Raw genomic sequence first — 26,333 nt, forward strand, 5'->3', positions numbered from 1 at the left:
TTACGCTCGGCCACTCAAGTAATTGACAGATGTGTCACTGACTACTATAAGCTTCTCTGTTCCTTAAGAATAGAGTAGGTCTGGGATGGATGGATGGATCCCAGGAAATAGACAGTGGGATAGGAGAGGTTTTTAATGTGCTGACCCTCATATTCTGTTCCTGTTTGGCCTCAGCTGCAGGAGGAGGATAATGATCTATTTCTTATCTGTTTTCCTCTCTGTCTCTCTGCCTCCCCCCCAGTTGATCCGGTGTCACCAGTCTCGAGGCGGTGCCTGCGGGGACAATGCCCAGTCTTACACAGCTACAGTCATCAGCGCTGCTAAAGTAAGTGAAACACAAACACTCACACCTCCCTCCACCCCAGTGGTTGTAATATAATCATCTGTACATTTCTGAGAAGTGATATAGGATCCACCTTGGCTTTCCCCTGTGAGTCAAACACCGTTATGAGACTATATATCATAACCCAGACACAGGCCTTGAGAGTCTGAGCATCTTAACTAATTTCTATCGTCCCTGTGTGTTTCTGTAGGGGTTCCATCCTGTACTGTACTGTTTACTGTACTGCAATATGGGACACAGCCCCTGTAATAGTCCTCTCAGCTGGAGAGCACCGCCAGGCTACACTACTCTAACTGCTATGCCCTTTGATACCAAGCTGAATGTATACCCCGCCGCTCTGTTGATGTAGCGGCTGAGCTAACCTGCGCTACTAGCCTGGCGCAACACTCTCCTCATAAGGTTCCAGTCTCCGGTCTTAGCCAGGCCCCCAAAGGGGAACCCTAATTGATTTATGAAGACCCCTTGGGTCAGAGTTATTCCCATGGTCTCGCCCTCTCTCTCCCTCCCTCTCTCCTTAATGAGCGCTAACGGCTAGCGTGATAAAGTCCCATTAGCTGCTAATGGCGGTATACATCAAAAAGAGCAGTGGCGGCAGCGCTAAAGTGTTAGCCTGGCTAGCGGAGGGAGGGGGAAACGAGGTTAAGGGCATCCCGATATGCAGACGGATTGTCTGCAGCCGCCGTTGAGAACTATATATTATAATCTCAATATTTTCAGCCCAGTCCCCCCCTCCTCCGGTCTACAACGCGACATAGACTAAGTGCTTCTGTCCAGAGACTTGGAAGGCGAGAGGGGGTGTTGAGGGAGCACTAAGGCGGAGTATTTCATAGCCTTTTATAGGAAATGACATTTTATAACAGCACATATTTCCAGCTGTATTATTATTATTATTATTATTATTCCTCATACTAATCATTGGAATATAAACATAAAGCAAACCTGCTCATTGTCTGACTGTGTGATGCTCTTCATCAGTGTGGCGGCTCCTCGCCACGGTGTCTGACTCAAACACACCTCTGTGGCCAGGGCCAGGCCAGGCTCAGAGAAATGGATAGTGCTGCTTAAGTGGAGTCTATCTCCCTGCTACACTGTCCTGAGCTAATGGAGTCAGTGTACTGTGTGTGTGTCAGCACAAAGGGACCCCGGAGAACCTAATCAGGCATGCAGGCCAGGCAGCGCTGTCAATACCGCGTGGCGCCTCGCATTTGTTGGGTCTATGCATCACACACACACTCCCTCACTTGGCGACCCCACCTAGCCCACTAACAGACTGGTGTGTGTAAATTGCTCGGAGCCGCATCAATAATGAAACAGGGCGTTTGGCTCCTAATTGATCAACACTAATGTGTTTTCTAATCACTGCAGTGTGACGTTTTAGTGCTAATCCAAACAGGAGCCATTGATCTGTGTAGGGCTGAGGGGGAGACTGGGGAGGAGAGACTGGTGGCAGACACTCGGCTCCTGCTGTTTCAGCACTCCTCCACATCATCTTTAGCAGCAGCAGCTGTTAGCGTTGAGCAAATTGCCGTCTCTCTCTCTCACTCATAGTCATGCATAGACAGTCATTCTATATTGATCAACACTCCTCTCCCAGCTCCCCATAGTCAAACACAGACATACTGGTGTCTTCTTTATTGGGTGTGTCTCTAGTTGTTTTATGACGAGGAGCCCAATCTGATGTTTGTTTCCTGCTATTCTCCACCTCCTCCCTCTCTCTCCTCATCTCTACCCTCTTTATATGCGTCTCTCTCGCTCTCCCCCTTCCCCCTGTCGTTCTGGTTAGACCCTAAAGACTGGTCTCACCATGGTGGGAAAGGTGGTGACCCAGCTAGCTGGTACTCTACCCACTGGTGCCCCCGACGAGGAGGGTGCTACCCCCCACAGCACCACTCGCCGAAGCCCCCATGCCCCCGGAGTAATCACCGTCATTGACACACACAACGTCGGAGAGGGACAGGTATGTGTGATCACGAAGTCATAGACCGTGGCTTTCCAACAGTGTTCCATCCCCTTCTGAAGTAACTGTCAGAAAATATACACGTTCTGCAACCAAAAATAGAAATGGACGAAGGAATACTACACGATGTGAAGTTAGAACGATCTTGTCGGAGAGGTATAAGTATTACTGTGTGTCTTACCCTTTGGGTTATGGACCATGGCTCCCCAAACGTGTTATCACTTTCTGAAGTAATGTTGAAAAAGTGTACAAAGCAAAACATACAGTGTACATCTTGGTTGGTTTTTGTGTACCTAATAATCCTATAGGGGTTCTTGTTTGAACAATAATGCTCACCCGATAATAGTGTGTCATCACTACCTTATAAACGGGCCCAACCTATCTCAGCCACTGGCTCCTAGATTCATCATGGTAATGAGTCTCTTCCTGCTTTTGACACAGGTCCCAGGTGAAGACCAGGTCATATAAATGAAATGAACCTCATTAATTATTTCTCTTTCAGCTACGTACATCCACATATTCTCTCAGCACAGCTGTTCTTAGTTTGCCACAAACTGAACTCTGTCTCTAGACATTCTCTCATGAGAGTGAGAAGTTTTTTTCCTAATCAGAACAGATTCTCTATCCTCTCCTCTCTTCCCTCCCTCCTTTTTCTTGTCCATTCTGACCTCTGTAAATACACCTTTGGGTTTTGTGGTGCGGTGAGAAACCTCCCAGGTTAAACCTTTTTAAATCCTCTGCTAGAGCGAACACAGGAGCCCACCAACCGACCCCACACCCCACACACGCACCTGACAGCACCTCGGGGCCTAAGGTGGGATTTATTTTGCTTGCTCACATATTTTCACAGCTCGGCCTTCGCCACAGCGCCAGCTTTTTTTAAACAGTGGGGAGATTAAATGAATGCACTGCTTATCAGCAGTAACCTCACAAGAAGCTTGTACCCGTCCTCTGTCTGCCACGCTCCTCTCTTCCTAGCTCCCTTGGTGCTAATGAAAGGGTGGCTGTGTAATGCTCACACTATCTTTGGCTATAGTTGCTATGTATAAGGGGCATAAGGCTACTATAAATCCATACCGTGCCTTTATTGCAGTGCGGTGTGTGTGTGTGTGTGTGTGTGGGTGTACGTGTACCCCAGTTTCCTGAGGGCTCCTCCAGACCGGGGATAAAGCCCACAGAAGCAGGTCTGCACTGTGTCACCAGCCATTATACAGTAACCATACACTACGCATAAACACAGTTGGAGGGGAGGGAGGGAGGGAGAGAGAATCGTTGTGACTTCAGGTAATGATGGCATTGTTTTCTTGCCACATCACTCACCTAGTTTGTTGACCCCTTTGTTGGGAGTGGTGACCCCTCTTTAACACGCACGCACGCACGCACGCACACACACACACACACACACACACTCACACTCCCTCCTCCTGTATAATAGGTTTACTCTCCAGAGGTAGCCCCAACACTAATTCTCAGTTTCAAAGGGCTTCAGCAGGATTCCCTCACAGAACAACATTGTGTGCCTCCGATGTAATAAAATGGGTCTGGTTTATGTCACCCCTTTTCCTTGTTCTTTTCATTTTTCTCCTCTCTCTCCCTCCAGTCCAGTCTGGAAAAAAAGGCTCAGTTGATCTTGGAGGTTGTTTTGTGTTTGGACTGACTCCTATTAAAACTAATGCAACGCTAGACCAGATTTATCACTATGAGACCGACCTCTCTCTCAATCTCTCTCTCTCCCGATCGCTCTCTCTCTCCCTCACTCCTCTGTCTCTCTTACTCTTTCCCTGGACTCATGTCTGGGCTTAGTTATAATCTGTTCAAGACCAGAGACGTTTACACGCACACAGAGCCCCTGGTCTGAGAACAGAATCATACTCAGCAGCACTGTAATTCTTTTGAACAGTCGGAGGACTTTGAGCTTAGCTACTGGTCTGAGATCAGTCTTTTGTCATTCCAGTCTTAGTTGTCATGCAGCACATGGAGACAGATGGCGGGTACAGTGCTGCTCTGACAGTGTAGAAAGAGAGATCGAGAGATTGTAAACAAGCCTCTCTCTGGTGTTAATTTGGATGATTGCTAATTACATCCACAAGGTGGCAATGCTCTTTACCAGTAACATATTCATTCTCCATTATTTTACTTACAGCAAGAAGCTACAAGAAGTCCATGTGTTAGAAGTTGGAAAGTCCATCTCTGTGTAGATTCTGTGGTGAATGTCTCTCTCTCTCTGTCTGTGTTCGTTCCAGGTCCTGGTGAGTGAGGACTCAGATGGAGAGGGAGTGGTGGCCCACTTCCCAGCCCATGACAAACCCATATCCTGCATGGAATTCAACCCCAGCGGTAAGGAGACAGCTCACTGCAACACACACACACACACGCACACACACAGGCATACACACCAAAAGTATTTATTTTGGATGTAAAGAAAGCTAATCCGAAAAGGCATAATTCGAAGGCAAATTTGGCAATCCATCCGTAGTGAAGAAAGTGAGTTGAGGGAGGAACAATTTTAATGTTAGTGTGAACCCACATGAAGGGAACACAACCTCCCTGTCCCCGTCTTATCCTCTTCTGTGGGACTCCAGGGTGTGTCCCCGTCTTAACCTCTTCTGTAGGACTCCAGGGTGTGTCCCCGTCTTATCCTCTTCTGTAGGACTCCAGGGTGTCCCCGTCTTATCCTCTTCTGTAGGACTCCAGGGTGTGTCCCCGTCTTAACCTCTTCTGTAGGACTCCAGGGTGTGTCCCCGTCTTAACCTCTTCTGTAGGACTCCAGGGTGTGTCCCCGTCTTAAAACCTCTTCTGTAGGACTCCAGGGTGTGTCCTCGTCTTATCCTCTTCTGTAGGACTCCAGGGTGTGTCCCCGTCTTATCCTCTTCTGTAGGACTCCAGGGTGTCCCCGTCTTAACCTCTTCCGTGGGACTCCAGGGTGTGTCTCCGTCTTATCCTCTTCTGTAGAACTCCAGGGTGTCTCCGTCTTATCCTCTTCTGTAGAACTCCAGGGTGTCCACGTCTTATCCTCTTCTGTAGAACTCCAGGGTGTGTCCCCGTCTTATCCTCTTCTGTAGGACTCCAGGGTGTGTCCCCGTCTTATCCTCTTCTGTAGGACTCCAGGGTGTGTTCCCGTCTTATCCTCTTCTGTAGGACTCCAGGGTGTGTCCCCGTCTTATCCTCATCTGTAGGACTCCAGGGTGTGTCCCCGTCTTAACCTCTTCTGTAGGACTCCAGGGTGTGTCCCCGTCTTATCCTCTTCTGTAGGACTCCAGGGTGTGTCCCCGTCTTATCCTCTTCTGTAGGACTCCAGGGTGTGTCCCCGTCTTATCCTCTTCTGTAGGACTCCAGGGTGTGTCCCCGTCTTAACCTCTTCTGTAGGACTCCAGGGTGTCCCCGTCTTATCCTCTTCTGTAGGACTCCAGGGTGTCCCCGTCTTAACCTCTTCTGTGGGACTCCAGGGTGTGTCCCCGTCTTAACCTCTTCTGTAGGACTCCAGGGTGTGTCCCCGTCTTAACCTCTTCTGTAGGACTCCAGGGTGTCCCCGTCTTAACCTCTTCCGTGGGACTCCAGGGTGTGTCTCCGTCTTATCCTCTTCTGTAGAACTCCAGGGTGTGTCTCCGTCTTATCCTCTTCTGTAGAACTCCAGGGTGTCCACGTCTTATCCTCTTCTGTAGAACTCCAGGGTGTGTCCCCGTCTTATCCTCTTCTGTAGGACTCCAGGGTGTGTCCCCGTCTTATCCTCTTCTGTAGGACTCCAGGGTGTGTCCCCGTCTTAACCTCTTCTGTAGGACTCCAGGGTGTGTCCCCGTCTTATCCTCTTCTGTAGGACTCCAGGGTGTGTCCCCGTCTTAACCTCTTCTGTAGGACTCCAGGGTGTCCCCGTCTTATCCTCTTCTGTAGGACTCCAGGGTGTCCCCGTCTTAACCTCTTCTGTGGGACTCCAGGGTGTGTCCCCGTCTTAACCTCTTCTGTAGGACTCCAGGGTGTGTCCCCGTCTTAACCTCTTCTGTAGGACTCCAGGGTGTGTCCCCGTCTTAAAACCTCTTCTGTAGGACTCCAGGGTGTGTCCTCGTCTTATCCTCTTCTGTAGGACTCCAGGGTGTGTCCCCGTCTTAACCTCTTCTGTAGGACTCCAGGGTGTGTCCCCGTCTTAACCTCTTCTGTGGGACTCCAGGGTGTGGTGGAAAGGGCCTATGAAGTGGGGATGTATGTATCTGTGTTAGAACAATGGTAGTCAGTGGGGCCGGGGCCTGAAGGTGCATCCTCTCACCTGCAGTCAACACACAATGGAAATGGCTCCATCAAGTAGGCCCTGCAGTGACAATGGCACTTCATCCCACTGTGGGAGAGTGACAACAACCGTGCATTGATATGTGAAGGCACACACCGGGGCACTCCCTTTGTGTTTCTGTGACCACACTCACTCACAGTCAGGCCTTAATGTTGGTCTGACACCAGGTAGACAGTCTTAGGTGTGTGAGGTGTTGAATTACTCTCCTCACAACAGAAGAGAGGTTATGTTGCTCTCCTCAATTGCTAACTAGCATTAGTACAATGACTGGATGACTATGGTAACTGCTAGCATGCTTGTACATATAGTACCATAAACTTCCAGCCGTTGCGCTAACTCTAGTTAGCATTGGCTCACAAAACTACCTCCAAACTTCCTTCATACTGGATGCAGAGACATAAATGTTATCTGTGAGTTCATCTGACTTTTGCTTAATTGCCAAAATCCCGAAGTATCCCTTTAAGGAGAGCGATGGAGAGTGGGTGCTTGTGTGTGAGTCTGTTCCAGTTTTACCCAGAGTGCCGCTTATACTTCCTGACCTCAATCTACACCAAATGATTTTGCTCTGGCGTCTTCCCGCCTTTATGGATTGTTCTCCCCGGAAATAAAATCACCACATGGTGTGTGTGGAGGAGCAGCTAATAAAGTAGCTGCTGAGTGATGGTGCTTACTGTGACCTCCAGTTTCTGGTAGGAATCCTTCACATGCCTCTGGCCTCTGCTTCTGACCTGACTAGACTGCTCCCCCCAGGGAAAAGGGTTACATTTATTACACACACACTTATTTTTAGTAACACACATTCACCACCTTTATACTTGAACTAAGTGTATACCTTTATACACATACACACCCTCAGTCAATTACTTAAAAACATATAGACTAAACCTTGCACACATTGACAATGTGTGCACATTGACACTGATGTATTTCATCTTCACATGCACTCACGTCACACACAAAGCGCACAATCACTCTGACATGGCACACACAGTAATCACCCATATATACATAGCGTGCTCTCCAAGCAGGTAAATACCACATTTAATTTAGGATTGTTACTTGGAGGTTTAGCAGAGCTGCTGTTTGGCCATTACAGAACAACTCTTACCTCTCGTCATGTCCTCTTGCCCTGGCCTGAATGACCTGTCCAATCTCTAGGGGGCGCTCTTGGTTTACCTTGACTACCTAAAGTTGACTCAGCGACCTTTGGCCTATAAGTGTGAATGTGTGTGTGCGTGCGTGCGCCTGCGTGTGTGTGTGGAGCTGGATTGATCAGGAGATAAAGCAGGGGTCCCACCGCTCTGGCTAACCGCTCAGCGACAGGCCAGCAACCGTGACCACCTTTCATCTTTACGACCATACCATAGAAGAAAAAGTACTGTCAATAGTAACACACTGAATATACACAGTGGCTACGTCCTAAGTGTCCACTACAAACACAACCCCCCCCCTCCCGCCACCTGTCAACTTTACTCCCAAATCACCACATGGGTGCGTTACCACCTCATTTATGCCAGCCCAAACCTGATGAACCTTAAGTGTTTTGAATTATGATGTTGTCGGGGTACCCCGAAAAGTAAAAGTACCCCTAAAAGCCACATTTCTTTCTCTTTTTTTCACCTTAACGAGGTCAGGGTGAAAGTGTGTGTGTGTGTGAGCAGCAGCGTAGTCCTCCACACTGTAATTTAGGAGCCTTTCATCATTAAGCCTCATGATCAAAACAACTGCCATGTTGGTCTGTAAATCCGCCTGCTTTAGAGTATCAGACAGCTAGGGGAGCCCCTTGGTCTTGATTGCAAGTCACCCAGGATTGCAGGCCAGTCTCGGCTTGCTCTGAATTAACTGCGCAGAGAGAGCAAGAGAAGAAAACAAAGAAAAACCTCTCACTCTACCCTAGGTCCTTCAGTCCCATGGCTCCTTCTAACAGTGGTCAAGTCAACCCCAAAAACCACCAGAGTCCGTATGAAACAATGCTATGACTCGACAGCTCAGTGACTGGTCCTGGAAAGCCCAACAAGTCCAACCCAAGAAGCATGACGCAACAAACCCCATAGAACTGCTTGTGTATGTTGGAGTGACTACACAGACAGCGGAGTGGTTATGGGGTGACTGGTCTGGCACCCTGTCCTGGCTGTGTGGCGTTCAGAGGTTCTATTCCTAGTGGTGTAATTAGAGGTTAGGATGCTGCTCTGTTGAAGGCAGTTGTGAAGCTACACATACCCCCTTTACCAGCTGTAAGCTGTTTTATTCACCTCCCTCTCCTTCACCCTTTCACTACAGCCCGTCTCTCCTTCACCTCACCCCTCGTACGTCACATCATCTTGACTTGATTATTAGCTGAGATGCCCAAGGTTAAAATGACATGACTGTTTTAACGGTAGGGCCTGTGAAACAGTGTGTGTGGAGGGTGGTTTGATTAAAGTGTGATGGCGTCAGTAAGGCTGTGTGCAGTGTATGATTAGGTGGTGGGACATGAGACACTCTTCCCTTTCTCTCGCTGTCTGTAATTCCTCTCAATCACGCCACTGATAAGAATCTTGGAATTTGTTCCTCCATGGAAGATTAGTTCAGCGTTGCTCGCTCATTTACAGGAGCTCAACCTCCCAACAGCTCTTAAAGAGACACACACACACACACTGAACCTAAACGTCTTGTTCAATAAAAAAACAATGTTACTATTCTACAAGCTTTATTGGCTCACCTAACTAACCTCACACCTCTTAAATATCTACAAAGCCTTGGTAAATGAGGCTAGAACTCATCTCCAGCCACACTGCATAGCCCAGTAAAGCCCAGCCCATACTTAGTAACACATCATAATGAATAGCCTAGTGAATAGATAATAGAAACATGGAAAGTGCCAAGCAGCTGTGTGTCATGATGAAGAACAGTCACTGTGGTGTCATAACTCCTTACACCTCATTGATGTGTGAGAGAGAGTCAGGCCTTCACTCCAACACCCAGCTAACCCACACCACATATGCTGAACACGATGGAAACACCCCGCAGAGACTGCCTCCACACCCTCAGCCCACTCATTTAGCCTGCAACGAGTTGTCTATACACAGCTAGCAATTAGCACTCCCCTCGTGGCTGTATCTTCACATTATGTGAAGTGGTGCTTTTTATTTTGTCGCCTTTTTGACCACTCTCATTTAGCAAGATGTGCAGCTGTGTTTGAGTGTGTGTGTTTTACCCAGTAGTAGGGCTGTCCGTCCACCATGGACCGATCACAGAGGATTAAACCCAGAGGGGGTCAGCCAGTCGCTGGTGCCCTTTCCTGCCCCGACACACACGCATCTGCCGATGCCACGCCCAGGGAGTCATGGCTTCAGTAAAGTGCACTGTCCTGGCTGCATGAGCTCCATGTCGTAATGGCATTATGTAAAGCTGATGATCTATAGATTTTTCCCCAGCGAGCTCTGTTATAATCAATGTAATTCTCTTCCTTTCTCTCTCGGTCACTCTCACGTTCTCTTTATCGCTCCCTCTGTCTCTTTTATATCCCTCCCTCTCAGGTTTGAGCTGTTAAAATCTCCCAGGGTAATGATTTTGTATATTCCCACTGTGACTGTCTACTGTCTGTCCAACTGCAGCCAGCCTGCTAACAAACTATTGTGCTTTTTTAAAAAGAATGTAGCTGCATACGCCTTCCTGGGTCAGTTTTATTTTGAAGAGGTCGTCTACAGTACTGTAATGAAAGGCTACAGAAATTGGATACATAGCTGTAACAGTTAATTGTCCTCTGCTTTTGCGTACAGTGTGTGTCTGTATATGGTGTGTGCGTACAGTGTCTAGTGTGTGTGTGTACAGTTTGTAGTGTGTGTGTACAGTGTGTAGTACATGTATAGTGTAGTCTTAGTGCCTGATAAATTTGCAGAGCCAACAGTCCTATCCTCTGCCTCCCTTTAGTGCAGTCATCTGTATGGCCAGTTGGACGTCGACCTCCCTTTAGTGCAGTCATCTGTATGGCCAGTTGGACGTCGACCTCCCTTTAGTGCAGTCATCTGTATGGCCAGTTGGACGTCGACCTCCCTTTAGTGCAGTCATCTGTATGGCCAGTTGGACGTCGACCTCCCTTTAGTGCAGTCATCTGTATGGCCAGTTGGACGTCGACCTCCCTTTAGTGCAGTCATCTGTATGGCCAGTTGGACGTCGACCTCCCTTTAGTGCAGTCATCTGTATGGCCAGTTGGACGTCGGCCTCCCTTCAGTGCAGTCATCTGTATGGCCAGTTGGGCCTCGCTGACACTGTCCTACTGTTTGTCCAAGACGCTGTAAAACCACCGCTGCCTGCTCGTCTGCCTGCTCGTCTGCCTGCTCGTCTGCCTGCTCGTCTGCCTGCTCGTCTGCCTGCTCGTCTGCCTGCTCGTCTGCCTGCTCGTCTGCCTGCTCGTCTGCCTGCTCGTCTGCCTGCTCGCCTGCCTGCTCGTCTGCCTGCTCGCCTGCCTGTCTGCCTGCTCGCCTGCCTGCCTACTTGCCTGCCTGCCTGTCTGCCTACTTGCCTGTCTGCCTGCCTGTCTGCCTGCTCGCCTGCCTGCCTGTCCGCCTGTCTGCCTGCTCATCTGCCTGCTCATCTGCCTGTCTGCCTGTCCCCCTGCTCGCCTGCCTGTCCCCCTGCTCGCCTGCCTGTCCCCCTGCTCGCCTGCCTGTCCCCCTGCTCGCCTGCCTGTCCCCCTGCTCGCCTGCCTGTCCCCCTGCTCGCCTGCCTGTCCGCCTGCTCGCCTGCCTGCCCACTGCAGCTATTTTTATGGTGTTTCCATACTAGGTAGTAAAAAGCATCTGCACCGTCTTGGGACGTCAGGGCCTCAGACCTGGGCTATAAAACCTCAAGGAGATCAGAGAGAGGAAGTGCAAAAGAAAGAGAGAAATGGAGATGGAGAAGAAAAGAGAGAGGGGAAAAGAGAGAGGGCTGGCTAGGCCAGAGACCAACCGTGCTCAAGGTCTCAGTGGAGACTTCAGACCACGCTCCAAACCCCCCCATCCCACACAGTCCATCCACCTCAGGCTCTGCTGTTGAGTCATCCACAACCCACACACACAACAACACGCAACGCTGTGGAACTTTTTATAGTGTGGTGGGGAGGTTCTGATCTGTACACTCTGATTTGATTTGGGGCTTTATGTTTCACAGAATTGAAGTCCACTTTGTGGACATACTGTATTTGGTGCTGTGTTCACAAGATCCATTAAACAAAGACACATTGTTCGAAGAGCCTCTCCCCTCCAAAACCCCCTTCCGTCGCCGGCAGGCACCACAGACCAGCGTGATACCTTATCTGCGGTAGCGAATGTTTGAGGGGATTCATTAGTTAACAGAAACACTCTGAGAAATAAAAGACAACATTTAAATGGAGGTTAGAGATTACAGCCCACTGTCTGTTTGCAGGGAAATGGATTAAAGCTTCTCATCAGTCATCTCTCCTTCCCTCCCTCCACAGTCCCCCTCTCTTTATCTGCAGAGTCTGACCAATTTGTTTGGGGGCTTTTAAACATGACAACAAAAGGCTGCTGTTATAGCCTGCTCTTAGCTGCTGGGAGAATGTGTTTTATCTGTCTGCCTGTTATGACCGAAACCAAGAGAGAGGCAGGAATAAAATAATAACGTGTCCCCCAAATGACACCCTATTCCCTATATAGTGCACTACTTTAGACCAGGGCCCATGGGGTTATTAATGAACCATGAAGTGAGGTTTAGTCATGATGGATTTAGGAATGTTCCGTGTTTGTGGTAGAAGAAGGTGCAAACTTCACTTCATTTAGGACAGAGAAGGGAAGTAGGGAGGGAAGTACAAAGATGTAAATGTTCCATGCGCTGACGATGGATTGAGAATGATTGAATTTGCAGTACATTCAGCACACTAATAGAAGGCGCTAACGTCTCTTCATTTGTGGAGGAAAGTGTGATATGCAAGCATTCCATAATTGTGGCGATAGTTTGAGTTCTTTTAGTTGAACAGAGTGGTCTGACGGTATAAGGGTCTGACGGTATAAGGATCTGGCTCAAATGGCACACTATTCCCTACATAGTGCACTACTTTTGACCCCCAAAAATATATAGTGCACAATATAGGGAGTAAGGTTCCATTTGGGACGCTGGCTAACTCCAACATCTCTCTTCTGCCCCCGCCATGCTTCATGAACTTGACCGCGGGCGGCACACTCCTCCCTCTGTGAGTCGGTGTGACTTGAAAGCGGCAGGTTTCACCTTGTAAAGAACAGGAAGAAAGAGTCAACCATCTTAATATTAAGCTAATTGCAGCCTGTTGGCGATGGTTAGTCAGCCATTTTCAATCTATTCCTATCTGAGAGAGGGAGAGCTGCACAGCTCGCTGGTGGTCTGGCTGGGAAGCAGAAAGAAACACACTCCTCTGTTTCACTCCACCGTAGATCAAATGAACCATAACGTTTTTCCTCCCTCTCTTTCTCCCTCCATCTCTCCCTCCATGTCTCCCTCCCTCCTCCACCTATTGGTTGGATTATGGATGTGGTTTATGGAGTTAAGAGTGTTGGAGAAACCAGTCCAAGCCAGAGCGGCCGCAGCAGTGTCGCACTGTGCCATGCTCTGGCCTCATCTCCTCTGGTCGGCTCTGTGCTCTATGGGTGCATCTCAAATGGCACCCTATTCCATATTTTTATTAAACCTTTATTTAACTAGGCAAGTCAGTTAAGAACTTATTCTTATTTACAATGACGCCTACCCCGGCCAAACCTGGATGACGCTGGGCCAATTGTGCGTCGCCATATGGGACTCCCAATCACGGCCAGTTGTGAAACAGCCTGGATAGTGCACTAATATTTATTTTACCTTTATTTACCCACGAACGGACCCTTAAGGTTAGAAACCTTTTGCCAGGGGGACATTGCAAGAGGTCGGCAGGAAGTAGTCCGCACAAGAGCACAATACAATAACGACATTAAAAAGAATCACAATGGTCAATAATAGTATCTTCTGTCAGAGCTTTAAACTCAGCAAGCGATACCCTCAAGTCTTTTGCAAAATTGTATTTTTCTAATTTCATTCCCTGGGCTCTGGTCAAAAGTAGTGCACTATGTTGGGAATAGGGTGCATTTGGGACGCATACAATATCCCTTCCTAGTACCCAACACAAATAAAGCTCCTTACCCATCTACATAATACTGTAAGGCGTTCCCGGTGGTCGTGAGGGCCAGCCCTCTTACCATGTTCCTCCCCCCACCTTGCCTGTCAGCCTGATGGAATCTGCACTGGTCATCCCAGTGGTCACGAAAGGCAGAGACAGGGTTTCATTTGGAGACACTCAGCCAATCCCTCCATCCCTTTTTTCCTTCGTGCCACTATCCCTTCATCCCTCCATCGAGCCTTAGTGTGATTCATAGCCCAGTCACGATGCCAAGCCTTGTGCCACTCAATACAACATGAACAGCAACAGGCTCAGTGAAAGAGTTCATTAAAAAAGGGCCCACTTGACTATGATGGAATTGAACAGGTTAAGCTTCAGAAGATTTCACTTTTCGCCTGTAAAACATTGACAACTTATTGACCGCATGGTGACCCTTTGGGTGAGTATTAGCCTCCCATCCCCCTCCACCTCCTATCCTGGTTATCTTGATGTGGGGCGGTGAGGGAGAGAGGGGTAGAGACAGAAATGGAGGGAGGGCTGTAGGGAGGCTGGCCTCAGGACCTAGTGAGTTCTGGCCGGTCTGGTCTGTGTGTGCAGCTTTGATGTCAGTCTGTCATCCCGGGGCCCACTTCAGCTTTTACTGCGCCCCTGTGTGTTTTCCACCACTATCATAAACACCTTGAAAAGCCCAGCACGGACACAGCCGAGAGAGACCGCCACACACGTGCACACGGGCACACAGTACACACATACACTGACGAACCCACACACAGTCATTAACTGACACACCACACACATACTTAGTCACACACACATACACACACACTGTACACAGACAAATGCGTACACACACTGCCTGGCCGTCTCGCATAACCAGCCCCACCGCCAGCCCTGAAGACAAAGACTCCATATGATGTATACTCTCTCATTTGCGTGTTTTGCTCATTTGCTCAGAAGTGTATTCATCTCCTACACCAGAGCCGACCAGACCCGATTCCCCAGTGTCCTCTCTCTTCTTAACGTTTTCTAGCTCCACATGGTTATAATTTGACATTTCCCCATTTTCAAAGGTTCTGGAGCCAAGTGTTGTTAATTAGAGAGGGGACTAGTTTTGTTGCGGCCCTTTGTGCTGCCAAGTGGGAGACATCATCACTGACTGCCCTCCCTCCGTCTCTCTCCTCATCTGCTTTTGTCCAGATAAAAGAGCCCCAGCCACTTTGGAAATGAAACATCCTTGCACTATTAATGGGATTGAGCAGCTGTTTTCTGTTTATACATTTTGAGACGTGACAGAAAGGCTGCAGCAAAACAATACGAGAAGTGTTGGTGCACAGTCCTTCTTTCCAATGAAGAGGGAGCGTGAAAGGGGGAGATGATATTTATGGAAGTGATTTTATAACGCGCTCACTCGCAGCCAGGCAGCGCCACGCAGACGCACGTCTCATACACATGGCAAGTTAGAGGTTCTCTCTCCGACCAATTGCTGTGTTTGTGTGTGCCAGGACAGGCAGCCCGTTTTCATACAGAATGTTGTAAATAACACTGATGCCCAGAGAATGGGGAGGTTGAGGTGTTTATAAATAGGACGTGTCAAACGGAGCTCCAACAGATTCAGGTTTCCAGCGGCAGCGGGCTGCTCTCACACCGCCGACTAGGAACACTGCTTTTTAATTTGGGCTTCCCGCGGCCTAACCGACTGACGCCTCTCGGCGAGGGCCTGTATTTCAACAAGGCCACAAAAGCCCCAACCATGGGCGCTTCCACACCGGCCGGGTGTACAGAGTGTACCATCAGCAAGAAGTCATGTCCTGGCCAGCCTCTCCAAGCCTCATTTGTCAAAGCCTGTGGCGAGCCAGCCAGGGAGGGAGGGAGGGAGGGCGACGCGCTGGGCGGCTTGAGCCATGGAGGCAGAAGAAGAAAGGAGGGAGAAGAGGGTGGCTGGGTGAGGGAGAGAGGAAGCTCCCAGATAAACAGAGTGCAGCGCCTTAACTCCTAATCACCCTTCACTTCCGTTTCCAGACTCTATAATTAGAAGGGTCCTTCTTTTCCATGTATTCCCAGTTGACGCAAAGGGTTCTTGTGGCTTGGCACCTCATTTGGGGCGTGGGTTTAGTTTATGGTAAGACCCAAGGCCCTGCGCTTCCAGCTTTGGTTTGGTCTTTAGTTCTGATACAGCATGAATAGCTTAACCACCGTCTAATGCCTTGCCTGCTCTGGTTTTCTGTTTTTTCTTTCCTTCCAATATCCCCCACTTTGACCCCTTCTCTTCGTCTCCCATCACTTTTACTGTGTCCCTTCTCCTCACCTCTGTACCTTGCCCTTTTACATGGCTGCTGTTGGATAAAGGTGGAAACTGGCTCCATCCTGAATGGCACCCTATTCACTGGGCCCTAGTCAAAGTTGGTCACTTTATATGAAATAGGATGCCATTTGGGAATCTGTGAGGTCTAAAAGCAATGTGTGTGAGCGCATCTAGCCTACATTCCTTTTTCTGCTTCATCCCTCTTGCATCTGTCACTGGATTATTTTCATCTCGTCCCCTTCCATCCTCCTCTTTTACCACCCAATAAAGACTGCCTACTAATTACAAACTTATTTCAACCTCCGCAGAAAATGCCCAGCGAAGGAAAATCACTAAATATTCTCCTGTTAAATTATGGCTGTGAGGATTCGGATTTGGAGGCTTATAAGTAAAAAATTCAGCAAAATTTCTCGGATCACACACTTTTTAGTTTATGCTAAAGGAATAACATTTTGAGTTATTGCACTTTTATGTTTTTGGTAGAAATATGAAGGCTCTGTCCTGCGCTGCCTGGGTTCTGGATTTGTTCTGGTTTGGTTTGTTGAGTGTGTTGTTTACAGTAAAGACCTATGCTTTCTGCAGTTTGACAAACTTCAAATAAAACGTCTAGAAATGAATGGACCTGTCATCGGAGGTTACACATGAACTGGGCTGTGGTCATGTGTTAGGACACACACTCCTCCCAGTCCCTAGAAAGAAGACATAGTTATAAGGCTATGGTTGTGACTGGAGAACAAATTATAATGTGGGTTATAAGCAAGCGTTTTACAACAGTGACCAACGATATCTGGTCTGTTTTTTTAATAGGGTGGTTTGTTTGTTTGTACCGGCATGGTGGCACGTATATGTCCCATTTTGAAGGAGTTGTTGGGTTCTACATGGTTCAAACGTTTTATTAACAACTAAATACATCTGCCCAGTTTGACTGAAAGGTTTCTATTGCTTTGTATGCGTACTAATAAATATCAACGACTGACATTTGTGATTTCTACAGTACATTTAATCTCTGTATTGGCCAGTACAGTACTGGTCTGGATAATATTCTGAAATATTTCATACTGGGTTCGGAGTTGATTTTTATGACTGTTGGAAATTAAACGGTTATGCGCAATATACTAAATCCTCCTAAAATAACTCTTGGATATGAAGAATAGTGCTCTACCAATGGTTATGTATTACAGTGTGTGTGTGTGTGTTAATGTCCATGTTGTCTCTGTCTCCAGGTATGCTGCTGGTGACTGCAGACACCCTGGGCCATGACTTCCATGTGTTCCATGTCCTCACACACCCCTGGGCCTCTAACCAGTCTGCTGTCCACCACCTCTACACACTGCACCGCGGAGAGACTGAGGCCAAGGTAACACACACACACCTACTGTGTATACACACCTAATATTCATCCTGCACTCACTGACATCTCTGAAATTGTTTGATATAGGCCTACTTATCCCCTGTAAATAATACATGTTTTAGTCATTTAACATTGAGATGGTTTCTGAACAGGGCCACCCCTAGCTGTTTACTGAGTGCGCTCTGGCAATAGCATCTAAACCAAGCCTTTGATCCTCTGTACTGTATGTCTGCCTGTGTTGTGTCTAAACACTGTCAAATAGACAACACTGGGCTTCATCAGACTGTACAGCTGAAAGGAAGAGTAGTTTTTATGGGTCTGATCAGACACAGATCTGTAGCATGGCCTCACTGGTTCCAGTAGTACATAGGGGAAACGGTGTGCATGTGACCGACCAGCTAGACTTGGTCTTATGTAGAAAAATGTGGTGTTTTTTAGATTGGATAAAAGTAGAGACTCAGAGTTTGCTAAACTTGTTACCCCACTTTTGAGAAAATGGCCCTTGAATATTTTGGTACACTTAGTGGAGAGCTCCTCTTTGTCTACACCCATTCAGAATCATTCACACCCTCTTAAGCCTTAGCCCCACCCATCTCTTTAAGGATTCACATACATGACATCAGCAGCCTGGTGGTCCAAAATAGCATAACTGGTGTATTTTAACACCAATAAAACCCATCTGTTGAAAAATGTATTTAGTATATGTCAATCTAGCAAACCAGGCAACTGAAAGTATTACATTTTACATTTAAGTCATTTAGCAGACGCTCTTATCCAGAGCGACTTACAAATTGGTGCATTCACCTAATGACATCCAGTGGAACAGCCACTTTACAATAGTGCATCTAGATCTTTTAAGGGGGGGGGGGGGGGGCAGAAGGATTGCTTTATCCTATCCTAGGTATTCCTTGAGGAGGTGGGGTTTCAGGTGTCTCCGGAAGGTGGTGATTGACTCCGCTGTCCTGGCGTCGTGAGGGAGTTTGTTCCACCATTGGGGTGCCAGAGCAGCAAACAGTTTTGACTGGGCTGAGCGGGAACTGTACTTCCTCAGTGGTAGGGAGGCGAGCAGGCCAGAGGTGGATGAACGCAGTGCCCTTGTTTGGGTGTAGGGCCTGATCAGAGCCTGAAGGTACTGAGGTGCCGTTCCCCTCACAGCTCCGTAGGCAAGCACCATGGTCTTGTAGCGGATGCGAGCTTCAACTGGAAGCCAGTGGAGAGAGCGGAGGAGCGGGGTGACGTGAGAGAACTTGGGAAGGTTGAACACCAGACGGGCTGCGGCGTTCTGGATGAGTTGTAGGGGTTTAATGGCACAGGCAGGGAGCCCAGCCAACAGCGAGTTGCAGTAATCCAGACGGGAGATGACAAGTGCCTGGATTAGGACCTGCGCCGCTTCCTGTGTGAGGCAGGGTCGTACTCTGCGGATGTTGTAGAGCATGAACCTACAGGAACGGGCCACCGCCTTGATGTCGGTGGAGAACGACAGGGTGTTGTCCAGGATCACGCCAAGGTTCTTAGCGCTCTGGGAGGAGGACACAATGGAGTTGTCGTATCTTTCTATCTTTCTAAACAATGTTTTGGTTCAGTTCTAGCTTGTTGGCTAGCTAGCTACCATTAAGTTAGCTAGCTAGCCAGTTCAAATAATGACCATATCATATTACTTTAGCAAATTTTTATTCATTATTACAGGAAAATAAACTCAAAACAACACAATTATTTAAAAGTTAATGGCACACTAATTACAGAAAATAGCTTACGGTTGTAAGTGTGCACAGGATACAGAAGGTATAAACAGTACAGTGAAATGGTTAATGCATAGTGGGGTCTTTCATTAAGACATGTAGCTAGCTAGCTAAACAATGAACCAAAATCCCAACTCATAACGTTACTACCCTGCATGAATCTGCAGGTAGCTAACCAACTAGGTTCAATGTTACCTAGCTAGCTAACGTTAGGCTATAACTTTGCAATGCAAATGGCTCTGAGATACGAATAATATTATTACACAGATCATATACGCTAGCTAGCTAACAGCCCACTTTAAAGACTTTCTGACTAAATTAGAAATGTATTAGATCTGTAAATGTAGCTAGCTAGACTCTCTTTCCCCTATACATGGATGAACACTTCTCCCTCTCTGTCATGGATGGTATGGTTGCCCTTAGTTTGAAGATGTAAAACAGCTTTCTGGGTGTTCTCTTTTCGACTCCCTCTGCATATTTGCAATCAAACGCCAGAATTTTGTCAATTTCTTTATCTATCTTACTCTGCTTCCACCGGACATTCCACTGATTTCAAAATCTTCCTCCAGAATGTGGAGAGCAACACAGTTCGTCATGATATCTTTCAAAAAAGCTGCCTTAGAAAGGATTACCTACACATACTGAGCAGCCCTTTGTTATAGGCAGAAGCCTGCTACATGGCAGACCAATCCGAAGTAATCTCTCGGCATGTCCAGCCCATCCATTATCACAGCCAATCATGGCTTTCTGGAAGGTTCCTGGCTTTTTCCCTTGCTAAACCAACTAGGCTAGTAATTTTAACAATTTACGCCTACTTTCCTGAAACGAGTCATGTGTGTGACCACTAAAGCTCAAACGTAATTTCCTCATGACATTGTTGGAAAGGATAAAACACTATTAGGCTGGATGATGTGAGTTGAGTATTTTGTGTGTGTGCGTGCGTGTGAGTGGATAAGAACCCGAACAGGGCGGGGTGTGACCCAGGGAGCTCTGTAAATGATGTGAAGGATGATTTAGAAACAAGCAAGGCCTCATTGCCTCTCACTTGACTGCAGCACCAGATTCCTCACAGCTGTGGAATCACAGCCTTCCAGCCAATCAATTCATCCCCGTCCAAAGCAAACACATTTTCAAAAGCTGAGACAATTTGTAAGACAAATAGGGCATGGCGAGTTTCAAACAACATTCACTATGCCTCATTCAATAAAGGCGGCTGCATTTTTTTCTTCTTGTCCCTAGCTAACAGTGCTTTCTCTTTCTGTCTCTCTCGCTCGCTCTGTGTCTCTCTCTGTGTCTCTCCCTCTCTCGGTCTCTGTGTCTCTCTCTCTCTCTGGTGAAAATCTAATATTGTGAGATCTTAGGAGGGATGAGCCCCTTTTGACATGGCACTTTCCTCCCCTCTTCCCGACTAATCGCATTGTGAGGTTGTGCAGAGCCTCATTTGAGGAATGACCACCATTTTAAGCTCTCCCTCTGAAGTTGTGGCACGCTGCTGCTGCCACTATGTCAGCTGAGGCCTCGCTTATGGCGCACACACACTCCGTCACTCACACGCATGCACGTGCACACATGGACAGCCTCAGTGGCGTGTAAGGAGATTTATTGGACCCAAGCCAAGGGTCGCAGCATCCTGTATTCTCCCTCTACAGCATGCAGGCCTGTTATATAGAATCACAGTTCACAGAAGCAGCACTTCAGGCAATCCGAGTTGTAGGATTAGTCCCCCACACTAGTTACCCTAGTGTGTTCTCTCCAATCGGGCCATCATTCCAGTATCACAGGTGCTCAGTGGAGTTTGGAGGTTAAACTATTTAATATGTAGGTCTATTGGTGTGTAGGATACTTGTATTTCTGTTGGTATTTTTGCCCCATTTAGTCTGTTTCTATGGATATTTCTTCTCTTATTGATGTACTCTCATATGTTTAGCTTAGCAGCCGTTCCGGGGCCAGAAGTGTGTTTAGTTGGTAACTTGTGATGTTCTATTTGCTTTAGCAGAACTAATATTTATCTGTGGAGAGCTTGGACCCTAGCTGCCTGTCCACCTAGTGTCATGTTTGAACCAGAGCACTAAGCTTTGCTTCGACCTTGCGCGCGAACGCGAACGCACACACGCGCGCACACACACACACACACACACACACACACACACACACACACATACATATACATATACATACATACATACACCCACGCAAACTCCTCCACAGACACACACACACAGATTTGGCGTCTAGATGATTGTAATGGGCTGGTTAATGTGTGACTTATAACGGCAGGTCCTGCTGCCTGGCTGTGTGTTACTAGCTTTGATCCTACTGTTGTAAACACTGTAGAGATTGCAGCAGAGAGAGAGAGCAGGCTGTTGGGCACAGAGGTTATCTCCTACACAGCAAACAAGGCCGTAAGTGATAATGGTGCTGTAGCCAGGTGGGTGGACACAGCTCTTATCTGGCCTGGCTGACTGACTGGGCTGGGCTCGCTCCGACTCACCAAACACACTCCCAACGCTGACCCAGAGTCAGCCCAGGTAAACAGGCATGTTTCTGATAGCAACAGGAGCGTTTCTCAGTAATAGGGCCCTAGGAGGTTTGAAACCAGTTTAAAGTGGAGTACAATCAGTGACCAGGCAGGTCAGGGTGTTTTGTCTGGTCACTTTTCTTCTTGCTCTGGGTGGCTGTTTTATTTTTAGCTTTCCATTGTTTTCTGCACCTTTTCCCCTCTTTTGGGGTTTGTTCCTTCTATCTTTTCTCTCCACTTTCTCTCTCTCAATTCAATTCAATTTCAAATTAAGGGCTTTATTGGCATGGGAAACATATATTTATATATTTTATATATATATTTATATATATATTTAACTAGGCAAGTCAGTTAAGAACAAATTCTTATTTTCAAAGACGGCCTAGGAACAGGGGCAGGGGCAGAACGACTGATTTTTACCTCGTTGGATCGGGTATTTAATCTTGAAACCTTTCGGTTACTTGTCCAACGCTCTAACCACTAGGCTACCTGCCGCCAACATATACCAACATATGACAAAGCAAGTGAACTAGATAATAAACAAAAGTGAAATAAACAATATGAATTAACAGTAAACATTACACTCACAAAAGTTCCAAAAGAATAAAGACATTTCAAATGTCATATGTGCAAATAGTTCAAGTATTTGCACATAATCTTTCTCTCAGGATTCCTGTCATTCCATTGTAGTTCCTGCTAAGTGACAGTTGCTCTAATCTGACTTATCAGTGTTACTGATAGAGGCGAGACACTTTGAACGCTTCTGTCTGTGTGTGACATCATCTCTACTGTGTCTCCTCTCTACCACAACATGTCTGCTCATCTCACCCATACACACACTTCTGTTCTGAGAGACTTCACCCTACTTCTGCTGTTGTTGGAGAGTTTGTGTCCTACAAAATATGAGGAGAGGACAATATTATCCAGGTCAAGAATGTAACCCCTCCCCATCTAGGCAGAGCTCAGGTGAAACTACCCCTCCATCCTTAGCTTTTTATAGGAACTGGTATGTGCAAGATGCCTCATTCACTGTCATTGCTGAGGACAATTACCCAGCCAACCTGTGCCATGGCCACAGATGAAACACACAGGTAGACAGTGTTCACAGTGGAAGATATACACCTTATCTTTTTCTGATGATGGATACTGTCTGTCCCTCTCTCTCTCTGTCTTCCTCTTTCCAGCTTTCTATCTCTCTGTCTCTCTCTCTGTTGCTCTGTCTCTGTCTCTCTGTCTCGGTCTCGTCTCTGTAGCATGTCTGATATAGCATCTACACAACGATCTGTTGGAGTGTGTCCTCTGTGAGCTGGCTGTGTGTGTAGCTCTAGAGGCCACAGACTGAGAGACCTTCATTGTCTTCTGCAGACAGACAGACTGTTGGGCTGTTTTTACTAAAGACTTAAAAATACATTACCATCAAACCCTCAACAACCCTCCAGAGACCTCCTTTCAACTGGTCATCTTATATTTTCTGTTCAGTGGTCAGTTCACATCTATTTGAGAACGTTAAGGTTTTGTATGGGAAATGCTATTTTTTGCTCTATGGTCAACAGCCTTACTACTTATACATTGTGTTACTGTCACTGTATGACTAGCTGATCAGCACTCTATCTAAAACGCTCTCTCTCTCCACCACTCCTTCTCTCTCCACCTTCCCTCTCTCTCCACCTTCCCTCTCTCTCCACCACTCCTTCTCTCTCCACATTCCCTCTCTCTCTCCACCTTCCCTCTCTCTCTCCACCACTCCTTCTCTCTCCACCTTCCCTCTCTCTCTCCACCTTCCCTCTCTCTCTCCACCACTCCTTCTCTCTCTCCACCACTCCTTCTCTCTCCACCTTCCCTCTCTCTCTCCACCACTCCTTCTCTCTCCACCTTCCCTCTCTCTCTCCACCACTCCTTCTCTCTCCACCTTCCCTCTCTCCACCTTCCGTCTCTCTACCTTCCCTCTCTCTCCACCTTCCCTCTCTTTCCACCACTCCTTCTCTCTCCACCACTCCTTCTCTCTCCACCTTCCCTCTCTCTCTCCACCACTCCTTCTCTCTCCACCTTCCCTCTCTCTCCACCACTCCTTCTCTCTCCACCACTCCTTCTCTCCACCTTCCCTCTCTCTCTCCACCTTCCCTCTCTCTCTCCACCTTCCCTCTCTCTCTCCACCTTCCCTCTCTCTCTCCACCTTCCCTCTCTCTCTCCACCTTCCCTCTCTCTCTCCACCTTCCCTCTCTCTCTCCACCTTCCCTCTCTCTCTCCACCTTCCCCCTCTCTCTCCACCTTCCCCCTCTCTCTCCACCTTCCCCCTCTCTCTCCACCTTCCCTCTCTCTCTCCACCTTCCCTCTCTCTCTCCACCACTCCTTCTCTCTCTCCACCACTCCTTCTCTCTCCACCACTCCTTCTCTCTCTCCACCACTCCTTCTCTCTCTCCACCACTCCTTCTCTCTCTCCACCTTCCCTCTCTCTCTCCACCTTCCCTCTCTCTCTCCACCTTCCCTCTCTCTCTCCACCTTCCCTCTCTCTCTCCACCTTCCCTCTCTCTCTCCACCTTCCCTCTCTCTTTCCACCTTCCCTCTCTCTCTCCACCTTCCCTCTCTCTCTCCACCTTCCCTCTCTCTCTCCACCTTCCCCCTCTCTCTCCACCTTCCCTCTCTCTCTCCACCTTCCCTCTCTCTCTCCACCTTCCCTCTCTCTCTCCACCTTCCCTCTCTCTCTCCACCTTCCCTCTCTCTCCACCTTCCCTCTCTCTCCACCTTCCCTCTCTCTCCACCTTCCCTCTCTCTCCACCTTCCCTCTCTCTCTCTCTCTCTCTCCACCTTTCCCCTCTCTCTCTCTCTCTCTCTCTCCACCTTCCCCCTCTCTCTCTCTCTCTCTCTCTCCACCTTCCCCCTCTCTCTCTCTCTCTCTCCACCTTCCCCCTCTCTCTCTCTCTCTCTCTCTCCACCTTCCCCCTCTCTCTCTCTCTCTCTCTCTCTCTCCACCTTCCCCCTCTCTCTCTCTCTCTCTCTCTCTCCACCATCCCCCTCTCTCTCTCTCTCTCTCTCTCTCTCCACCTTCCCCCTCTCTCTCTCTCTCTCTCTCTCTCTCTCCACCTTCCCCCTCTCTCTCTCTCTCTCTCTCTCTCTCTCCACCTTCCCCCTCTCTCTCTCTCTCTCTCTCTCTCTCTCTCCACCTTCCCCCTCTCTCTCTCTCTCTCTCTCTCTCTCTCCACCTTCCCCCTCTCTCTCTCTCTCTCTCTCTCTCCACCTTCCCCCTCTCTCTCTCTCTCTCTCTCTCTCCACCTTCCCCCTCTCTCTCTCTCTCTCTCTCTCTCTCCACCTTCCCCCTCTCTCTCTCTCTCTCTCTCTCTCTCCACCTTCCCCCTCTCTCTCTCTCTCTCTCTCTCTCTCCACCTTCCCCCTCTCTCTCTCTCTCTCTCTCTCTCTCCACCTTCCCCCTCTCTCTCTCTCTCTCTCTCTCTCTCTCTCCACCTTCCCCCTCTCTCTCTCTCTCTCTCTCTCTCTCCACCTTCCCCCTCTCTCTCTCTCTCTCTCTCTCTCCACCTTCCCCCTCTCTCTACCTTCTCTCTCTCTCTCTCTCTCTCCACCTTCCCTCGCTCCCCCCCGCCTCTCCTTCCCCAGGTCCAGGACATCTGTTTCAGCCAGGACAGTCGCTGGGTGGTGATCAGCACACTGCGTGGCACCTCCCACGTCTTTCCCATCAACCCCTACGGTGGCACGCCCTGCACCCGCACACACATGTCCCCCCGCGTGGTCAACCGCATGTCTCGCTTCCAGAAGAGTGCAGGGCTTGAGGAGATAGAGAATGAACTGAACATCAAGCAGGCTGGAGGAGGGAGATGCAGCCCCATCCCCGGGCTCTCCAGCAGCCCCTCGGGGTCCCCACTACACGGTAAGGATAGAGGACACACTCGCTCGTACACAGATGCACACGCACCAAGCAGAGAGCAACATCTCCCTCATGCTCTTACTATTGCACAGTACATAAAACCCCACAATACGCAACATGTTGTGACATGGCTATAGCAGATATAGTGGGTGTGGCAGCACACAGCTCTTCAGACAGCGGCGGCTCCAGTTCCAGTAAGTGACAGCAACTGCTGACTGGCTGTCACCTGAGTAGACCTTGATCTGCTGGGGACTATGACCTGTCTGTTACAGCCTTGGTCCTGTTGGTCAAACACCCCTAGAGCCGCCTGGCCTGGCTGTCACACACACACTATCACTACCGCGTGGACACACACACACTATCACTACCGCGTGGGCACACACACCCACTCATACGCAAACACACACCTGTCGACATATACTCATCAGCAAGTTCACAGAGAAAAATCACAGTTCAGGGTCGGTGCTGTTTGCATAACTTCTCAGTTTGCCCTCCCTCCCTGCCTCTCACTGTCAGGGCTTCAGTCATCCATCTCTCCCCTTTCTCTCAGTCTCTCCAGCCGTGGTGCCCTGAATTCCCCTCTCCCTTCCTAGCCTGTTGTCAGTCCCAGAACCTCACCCTTTGGTCCTTTAGTCCTCTCCCAATACTCTTTGTGTGGCTTCTCTCCCCCAGCCTCTGTATTAATGACCACTGGCATATCACTTAAAACAATGTTAGAAGGACGTTCAAGCCAGAGTGACGTCAAGCCCAGGGAATGTACTGCCGCCGCAGCTTGTCTCGTGCAGGATCTAGTGAGATAAAGTGGAGAGAAGGAGATAAAAGGAGAAAGAGGAGAGACAGAGGAAGTAAGAGGGAGTTTAACTCT

The 26,333-nt window shown here is 48.4% G+C and overlaps 1 protein-coding gene across 4 annotated transcripts in view; it reads left to right on the plus strand.

The window, feature by feature from the left end:
* The window catches only part of LOC129832081 (BCAS3 microtubule associated cell migration factor-like), a 326,378-nt gene that overhangs the window by 48,281 nt on the left and 251,764 nt on the right, over positions 1-26,333 (plus strand). For 3 of the 4 annotated variants that reach the window (XM_055895829.1, XM_055895832.1, XM_055895831.1), the window contains exons 11-15: positions 242-325; positions 2,127-2,300; positions 4,544-4,637; positions 17,207-17,340; positions 25,201-25,471. In XM_055895829.1, coding sequence (XP_055751804.1) covers positions 242-325; positions 2,127-2,300; positions 4,544-4,637; positions 17,207-17,340; positions 25,201-25,471 — 757 coding nt within the window. The remainder of the gene's footprint in view (positions 1-241; positions 326-2,126; positions 2,301-4,543; positions 4,638-17,206; positions 17,341-25,200; positions 25,472-26,333) is intronic. The other variant, XM_055895830.1, reaches the window with a different exon arrangement.

This window comes from Salvelinus fontinalis, chromosome 33 (assembly GCF_029448725.1).
Source record: "Salvelinus fontinalis isolate EN_2023a chromosome 33, ASM2944872v1, whole genome shotgun sequence".
NCBI lineage: Eukaryota > Metazoa > Chordata > Actinopteri > Salmoniformes > Salmonidae > Salvelinus > Salvelinus fontinalis.